This window comes from Vicia villosa, unplaced genomic scaffold, assembly GCF_029867415.1.
Source record: "Vicia villosa cultivar HV-30 ecotype Madison, WI unplaced genomic scaffold, Vvil1.0 ctg.004505F_1_1, whole genome shotgun sequence".
Taxonomy (NCBI): Eukaryota; Viridiplantae; Streptophyta; class Magnoliopsida; order Fabales; family Fabaceae; genus Vicia; species Vicia villosa.
The window spans coordinates 106852-116064 of NW_026706452.1; the positions used below are offsets into that span (position 1 = coordinate 106852).

Below are 9213 nucleotides of genomic sequence, written 5' to 3' on the forward strand. Positions count from 1 at the left end.
AAAAGAAATTGGATGGGAATTGGAAAAAGATATTGAAGATGAATCATTTCGTGTATTTTGACAGCCAAAAACGTTTCCCCATTTCTATAAATAGGAAACATAAATATAGTAAGCACTCTATTTTTTTGACAAATGGCAAACTTGCCAAAATACTAATATAGCTTTATTTTATTGTATGATATCTTAAACCATTCCACCTCTCATGATTCCTCAAATGAACCTATTTCAATCTCATTAGACTTTGAAATTGAGGCAGAATCTGAAATCACTCAAATCATTCCTTCTGACCAAAACTTCCTCAGAACCCAAGTGAACTTTAACATCCTTTCTGAACCAAAGCCAACCATTGATGAACTGTTGTTACAATTTAAATCTGAAGTAGATGATCGTTTACGCTAAACCCTAAACCCTAAACCCTTCTGAGAGTGATGCAATTTGGACTAAATTCAAAAGATGGATCAATTCTCGTTCCTGGCAGCTTAGAGATGTTTACTATGAAAATTCTCAGAAGAAATCCCATGAAAAACTCTCTGGTATCATGGAGCCACTTCGGGAGATGTTCAAACCAAAAATTTATTCATGTACTAAAAGTTGATCTAGCCTCGGATGTTTCTGAACAAGAGGTCTGGATCGAACAAGAGCTTCAACCTGAAGTTACTCCTCCTTCTAAACAACAAGTCATTTCTTAATTTGAGAAACCTTCTGAATCTAAGTTAGGAACTACTTCTAGATCTCTGAAGCCTTTTGAATTTGAATGCATATGTAAATGGTTGTGTTAAAGACTCTAGAAGAAATCAAGCGAGAGAATGAAATGGTTAGAACTCGTTTGGACAAGAAAGATGAAATGTTCAAGGCACATGCCCAGACCAACGCCAAGATTGAAGAGATGTTATCAGTGATTAACTCAAGGCTGCCACCTCCTACCTCAACCCTAAAACGCTTTTAAAGATATTTTTTTGTTTAAATTGTTCTCTTTAGTTTTCTTTTTATCACTATCTCTGTATCTTTATCCTTTTAATGAAATAAAATTTCATTTCTTTTTCATTAATCCTCTTTAATACATATGACTCTGACAATTTTGAATGATTAAGGAACTTTAAAAAAGTTAACTAATGCTACTAATCAAGCAAATATCCAAAAAATTCAGATGTTTAGAAAACCTAAGATTAATCATGCATCCAATGGTCCTCTATATTCCACGTCTGAAAGATAGAAAGGCCATTAGTTTTCTCCCCTACATATGGGAAATTGGCATAATCAAGTAACAATTTTCAAACACTTCATTGAATACCTACCACTCTTTCACATACTAACTTGAGCGTCGGAGTGTTAACCTTGCATGTAACCCCCATCTCTGCCATATTGGAGGCTCTACTTCGCCGCAGATTCTGCATCTCTCTATATTTGGTTCTAGATCGAAACACCTACAAATATGGAAAACGTTGATTTGTCTGGAATAATCGTGCATCCAAATTTGTAACTTTAATAATATCAAAGTTATTGATTGAATATGCATTGAATCTAGATCAAAGAAATATATTAATCTAAAACAAATAATACCCAAAAGACAAGAAAGAAAGCAGTTCCATACATAAGTACGAACAAATTAGCAAAATCATGGGAAAATATAATTAGAAAAATTTAGATATAAATCAATTGAGCTTAAAATTTACGATCTCTACTAGATCGGAAAAAAAAAACACTTCTAAGTTTATTGGGAGCCCACAAAAATGCAATCTCATTAACAAAATTGACTTGAACATTAATTATCATGGAGCGATCTAGGGTTTGTTTGTTTTAGTTTTAAAAAATAGATTTTTTTTCTTTGTATTTTTTTTTTTAAATTTGTTATAAAATCATTTTTCGAAATATTACAAATTTTTTTACATTCGTTTTTTTTTTTCAAATTGAAAGACTAATTTTGACATTCTATAACAAAAACATACATTACTAAAAAGATCAAAACATTGTTGAAATTGTAATTTAAAAAATAAAACTTGTATCTTAAAAATGATTTTTATGAAAAAATATTTGAAATAGCTTCAAAATTGAGTGATTTTTTAAATTTTGATATTCCAAAAAATATTTTAATATAATAATAAGATATTTAAAATAAAATTTTAAGAATAACTATTCAAACCAAATTTTTATCTAAAATTTTTTCTTTATTATGTAGCATTAAAAAAATTATTTTTAATAAAAAAAATTCTTTGTAAATTTTCATCTTAAACTTAGTCAAATCAAAATGTTCTTGTTTGCATAAATCATACGAAATATGAATGATAAAAAATATACTGCCAATATAATTAATTAACTTGCCATGGGGAGGATAAGTTGACTGAGATTTTGAATAGAAGTTTTCCAAAATTGATGCTAACTTCAATGTTAACTACCTTCATCCTTCCTTGAACAGTATTAGGATCGAATTAAGGTATGAACTAGTTGACAGAGATTTCAAATCTCACACATTCAAGTGGCTGTTAAAATAAATATTATAGTCCGTTTAATTGTGAACATAAGAATAAAGAACCCCGGAAGCAACCGTGAGAAAAGGATTTCATGTGTTCACTTGTAAACCCTTGCTCCATCTTTTGTAAGTCAAGAATAGAGTACGGAATTTTTTTTCAAGTGTACGTTCATTTTACAATCAAGTATTAGGTAACTTTTTCACGTTGATTTTACAATCAATTAAGAGGGTTATGCTGCATATGCCTCTGTGACTTTTGCTGTGTGGTTTGCAAAGTCTATGCCATAAATTTAGGAACGTAAATAGTCTCTGATTTTGGTAAGATTCTTGGTAAAAGATACTGTTCTGGACTGGGTCAAGATTAGGCCCAACGCAGCTTCGGCCCACTTAGCCTCAGAGGTCCAAAACCACTCTGCGCTCTCCAACTGGACTTGGAGTGCTCATCTCCACCATCCTCGGCGTAATGCTGCTCGGGCCACCAAGCGCCCGACAAGGAGGTCCACCGGTAACATCCTCTCCGAGCCGAGGATACTGCTCCACGCGAGCATCGTCCTTGCCGAGGACCTTGCCCCTCGTAAGGCTCCTTCATATCCAACCCCCCGAATAATGCGGAGTCCACGTGGCCCCTAAAAGACCGCGTCTCCCTTAAACTTCGGAGCGGTTAACCAGGACAGAGGGCACTCACGCTCCTCCGATATTTCCGCTCAGGAAACCTGGCAGTCTCCTAGTTGGGCTTGGAAGTCCAACCCAATAGCGAGATCATGGCCCAGTGCTGGGGGCTATAAATACCCTCTTTTACTAGAGGGTCAGGTATTCACTTCTTTCTTACTCTTAGCTTGTACTTACACTCCCTTTCTTGTTTCCTTACTTTGGCATCGGAGTACCTTGCAGGTACACCCCCCTTCCTCACTCCTCGAAGACCCAGTTCCGAGCAGCCAGCGACGATTCTTCTGATCAGGTACGATCAGTGGCGCCGTCTGTGGGAACCTTGCTCCCCCTTCTTTAACAAACAAAGATCAAAGCTAATCCATTCACGATCGTCATGGCTGACAACAACAACAACACCAACGTCCCAAACCCTGATCCCTTCCACCTGCAACAGCTCATCGAGGGTTCCACCCCCGAGGGGACGAATCGGCATCGGCGGGAAGGGCAGCAGCATACCGCTGACGGGCAAAGGGGACAGAGGCATGAGACCTCGCAACTCAACAGAAGACAACAACTTCAGAACATCGAACAGGTTCAAAACGGTGGGAACGAGCAGCCTCAACCCGAGAATGGACCCGAGCAGGCTCAGAACCTGAACGAAACTGACGCCAGAGACGGGCAGTTTGCTTCTTCATTCACCCATACCTCCGAGAGGCGAAGAGTTCACCACGAGGACGACCAAGAACAAGACGACATCCCCGAGGAAGCCGACTCCACCACCGTCCTTTTGCTCAAAGAACTACAGAAGACCAACTGTCTCCTCCGGCTTCAAGGCGACCGCATTCACGAGCTAGAGAGGAAGCGACGGTATCGTTTCCCCTCGCGAAGACACTACCGATCGCGCTCCTACTCTTCCTCGCGCTCACCACCGAGGAGGTATCGTCGGCGTTCCCCATCCTCTTCGTGCTCCCCGCCTAAGAGTTATCGTCGTCAGAGATCATATTCCCGCTCTCTAGTACGAAAGAGCAGGAAGAATCATAGACCTGAGACCACAGAGCCTGGGAGCCCCTCCCCCGAGCGAGATCCCCAAGGCCTTTCCAAAGCTGTGTTGAAAACCCGCGAGCGTTCCCCTCCCGAGGACAACCGCAAAAATCCGGGCAAAACATAGGTGAAATCCCGGCGAGGCAGACACTCGACCTCTCCGGGACCAAGTGACGAGGAGGACTTCCGTAGCTCCTTCTCCGAAAGCATCCGAAGAGCTCGTCTCCCACGAGGGATGGAAAAACCACCAACCTTGGACTTGTACGACGGAACAACCGACCCTGACGACCATATTCGAAGCATCGAAGCCGTCATGGATTATCACGTCGTCCGAGGCTCAATCAAATGCCGAATCTTTCTGACCATGCTCAGAAAAGGAGCAATGAAATGGTACAAGAATCTTCCCCCCAACTCCATCCACTCCTGGACCGAGCTTAAAGAACTCTTTTTGAGCCATTTCCCAGCCTCCCGTCGGCAACCGAAATCAGAGGCGAACCTCGAGGCTGTAGTCCAAGGAACCAACGAACCTCTCCGAGACTACCTCGACAGGTTCAACAAAGTGTCCGTCCAAGTACAGACGACCGACTATATGAAGAGATACCTCCTAGAGCGAGGACTCCTCCCCGGAAGCGACTTCAAGAAGGCTATAAAAATCGAGAAGGTGCACACCATGAACGCCCTCCTCCACAAAGCCCAAGCCTTCATCGCTTTCAAAGAAGGTGAAGCAGCGGCGATAAAAGCTTCAAGGAGCAATGATGCTGCCCGCAGCTCAAACCACAACAACCCGGGCTCGCGCCGAGGGCATGAGAAAATAAGGGACGACAGGCCCCACGACGCCAAAGAACGCCGAGGACCAGTCGGTCGATTCAGCGACTATACTCCCCTGAATGCCTCACGCGAGAAAATCCTGGCCGAGTGCAAAAGCACCGAATTCAAGAACTCTAGCATCAGGCCCCCAAAGTCAAACCCCACCAGACCAGGGATCGATAAATCCAAGTACTGCAAGTATCATAAAAGCCACGGGCATCTGACCGACGAATGCATACATCTCAAAGATGCCATCGAGACTCTAATTAAAGAAGGTCGCCTTTCGAAATACACGAAGAAGGGAGAACCTTTCCGGAGAGAAGCCCAACGGAGTTCTGACGAGGGTAACTCACCGGACAGTAGACCACTGCAAGTAGCTCTGTCCGTCACCCGACCAAAAGACTTCATTCCTTCAGTCGGAGTAACAACCGCCTTTAGCACATGGGAAGGGTTCCCGACCGCGATGGTCATATCCAATGGCGGGGACCCCGGTTCTCTCACCATCAGCTCAGTAAAGAGAAAGTTTGATGAACTGATCAGCGCCAACTCGGATCTCGACCCTACCCTAATAAAATTCAAAGGGAAGTCGGATCCGATCACCTTCTATTTGGAGGAACTGCCCGGAGGAGCTCCGAACGCCACAATTCTCCTGCTCGTCCGAGCGAGGATGGCGAACTTCGACGTCCGACGGATCCTAGTCGACGAGGGGAGCTCGGTCGACATCATGTATTCCCACCTCTTCCAGACCCTTCAGCTGGATGACTCGCATCTCACTCCGTACGTGGGCTCCGACCTCCAGGGCTTCAACGGAGCGACCACTAAACCTTGGGGTTACGTCGAACTGATTGTCACTTTCGGGGAAGGAGAAGCTTCCAGGAAAGTCAAGACGAGATTCTTGGTGATCGATTGCAAGACCCTCTACAACTGCATCATCAGACACCCCACTCTGGCCGAACTCACTGCCGTCCCCTCAACTGTCTACACGAAAAGAGAACGAGTAGCCACCATCAACGCCGACATCGAAGCTGCCAGAAGGATCTTCGACGCCTCGGTGAAAGGGTTGCAATTAATCGTCCCTCCACCCAGCTCCAACAAGAAACCAAGGGCCGAAGACAAGCATCCTCGAGAAGATCAGCATCAACCGACCAACGTCAGCTCAGTCGATCTCGACGCCCGCTTCATAGAAGAAGAACTAAAGAATGACGAAGAGACGCGACCAAAGACAGCTCACCCCGTCCGACCTATCCCAGACGGGGACTTCGAGCTCGTCCCGCTGGGCGACAACCCCGACAAAGCGGTGAAGATTGGCAAGGATATCCCGGACCTACCGAGGAAGCAGCTCATGGCCTGCCTCCGAGCCAACGCCGACCTGTTCGCGTGGAGCGCAGCTGAAATGCCCGGACTCGACCCTGAGGTCGCCTGCCACCATCTCTCCATTAATCCAGCCGCAAAGGAAGTAGTTCAACGTAGGCGTCGGCAGTCTCCCAAGAAAGCGGAGGCTGCCGAGAAAGCTGTAAAAGACCTCTTAGAGGCGAATTTTATTTCCGAGGCCAAATATTCAACTTGGCTCTCAAACGTTGTACTAGTCAAAAAATCTAATGGAAAATGGAGAATGTGTGTTGATTATACTGATGTTAACCGGGCATGTCCCAAAGATGCTTATCCATTGCCTAACATTGATAGGCTGGTCGACAACTCGGCCGGCTATAAATTACTGTCTTTTATGGATGCTTATTCAGGTTATAACCAAATCCCCATGGCGAGGTGCGACAAGCAATCCACAGCGTTCATGACCGAGTCGGGCAATTATTACTACAACGTAATGCCCTTCGGACTCAAAAACGCCGGAGCCACATACCAACGGATGATGAACAAGGTATTCCGAGGAGAGATCGGCGACACCCTCGAGGTATACATGGACGACATGATCGTCAAATCTCGGGAGGACTCCGACCACACCACGCATCTCGAGCGAGTGTTCGAGCAGGCCAGATCCTGCAAGATGCGCTTCAACCCAGAGAAATGCACCTTCGGTGTCCGGGCAGGCAAATTCCTCGGATTCTACTTAACCGAAAAAGGAATAGAAGCCAACCCAGATAAATGCCGAGCATTCTCGGAACTCCCCACTCCTAACAACAAAAAATCCATCCAAGTCCTAAACGGGATGCTCACGGCACTATCCCGTTTCGTCGCAAAATCCGTCCAGCACGCTCTCCCATTCTTCAAGTTACTGCGAAAGGAAGCGACCTTTGAGTGGTCCGAGGAATGCGAGCGAGCACTATCCCACCTTAAGCAAGTACTCTCAAAACCACCCGTTCTCTCCCGACCTGGAGACAACGAGACCTTATATCTCTACTTGGCCGTCTCAAACGAGGCGGTCAGTGCGGCCTTGATCCGAGAGACTGAAGACGGGCAGAAACCCGTATACTTCACCAGCAAAGTCCTGCAAGGACCCGAGGTGCGATACCAACAAATCGAGAAAGTCGCGTGGCCCTGATAACAGCAGCCAGAAGGCTGAGGTACTACTTACTCGCCCATACCATCGTCGTTCAAACAGATCAGCCGATCAAGCAACTCCTCAGCCGACCAGACATGGCCGGAAGAATGCTAAAGTGGTCCCTCGAGCTATCCGAATTTGACGTACAATAAGAGAGCAGGAAGGCACTGAAAGCTCAGGCACTGGCAGATTTCATAGTCGAGATGACCTCAATCACTAACTCCCCGGCCCCCGCTGAGAACAAGTGGACCATCTACGTAGATGGCGCCTCAAGCAGCTCGGGAAGCGGGGCCGGCATTATCCTAGAAAACGACGAAGGGCTCATTATCGAAGTATCCTTAGTTTTATCTTTCACCACATCGAACAACCAGGCCGAATACGAAGCCTTCTTAGCGGGCTTGCGACTCGCCGAAGATGTGGGTGCCCGGGAAGTAAAGATCTACACCGACTCTCAGCTCGTCGCGTCCCAAATCAGCGGCGATTATCAAGCCAAAAACGACGTCCTCGTCGAGTACCTGACGCTCGTCAAAGATAAGATGAAAAAATTCGCAAAGGCAGAAGTCGAGCATATTCCCCGAGAACACAACTCGCGAGCCGACGTCTTGTCCAAACTCGCGAGCACGAGAAAGAAAGGCGGAAACAAGTCGGTGATCCAGGAAATCCTGTCAAGGCCAAGCATAGACAAGGACGCACAACCCCTACCAGTGCTCGCCATAGGCGACGACCACAGCTGGATGACCCCGGTATACAACTTCCTCACGAAGGACGAACTTCCGACCGACGCGAAGGAAGCATCGGCAATCAAAAGACGAGCCTGCTCGTACACTATCGTCGAGAACAAATTATACCGGCGAGGTTTCTCCATTCCCCTCCTCAAATGCGTCGACGCCTCGCAAGCACTCGAGATACTACAAGAGCTTCACGAGGGGATCAGCGGCCAACACCTCGGCGGCCGATCACTGGCGAGAAAGGCCCTCAGGGCGGGGTACTACTGGCCGACCATGCAACAAGACGCCAAGGAGCACGTCTTGAAATGCGATAAATGGCAGCGTCATGCCCACATGCACTTAGCTCCCCCAAATGAGCTTAAGTCTCTCTCATCACCCTGGCCCTTCTCAACCTGGGGAATGGACCTCCTCAGACCCTTCCCAGTCGGGTCATATCAAAACAAATATCTGGTGGTCGCCGTAGATTACTTCACTAAATGGATAGAAGCCGAAGCGCTCGCCAAAATCACGTCCCAAAACGTGCTCCGTTTTTATAAATGGAACATACTCGCTCGGTTCGGAGTCCCACAGGCGATAATAACCGACAATGGCACCCAATTCACAGATAAGAAATTCCAAAAGTTTGTAGCCAAGCTCGGCACGAAGTAACATTTCACCTCGGTCGAACACCCCCAAACAAACGGGCAAGCCGAAGCAGCCAACCGGGTCATCCTCCGGGGATTAAAAAGGAGACTCGGCGAAGCTAAGAAAGCGTGGGTCGAGGAATTACACAGTGTGCTTTAGGCATATAGGACGACACCCCATTCAAGCACAGGCGAAACCCCATTCAGGTTAACCTACGGCACCGAAGCCGTAATCCCCGTGGAAATCCGAGAACCTTCTCGGCGGACCGAGTCGCCTCTCCAAGAAGAGCTCAACGATGAGGCTATGAGGGAAGAGCTTGATATGGTCGAAGAGATCCGAGCAGGATCTTCCCTCCGAGAAGCAAAATTAAAACAACAGATAGCTCTGCGCCATAACACCAA

General features: G+C 46.2%; 1 protein-coding gene across 1 annotated transcript; it reads left to right on the forward strand.

Annotated features, from left to right (window-relative positions):
- Window positions 1-766: 766 nt before the first annotated feature.
- On the forward strand, window positions 767-4283 carry LOC131642118 (uncharacterized). The gene is made up of 2 exons (XM_058912405.1): window positions 767-895; window positions 3570-4283. The coding sequence occupies exons 1-2, from the start codon at window positions 767-769 to the stop codon at window positions 4281-4283; spliced, it is 843 nt and encodes a 280-aa protein (XP_058768388.1).
- Window positions 4284-9213: the final 4930 nt, after the last annotated feature.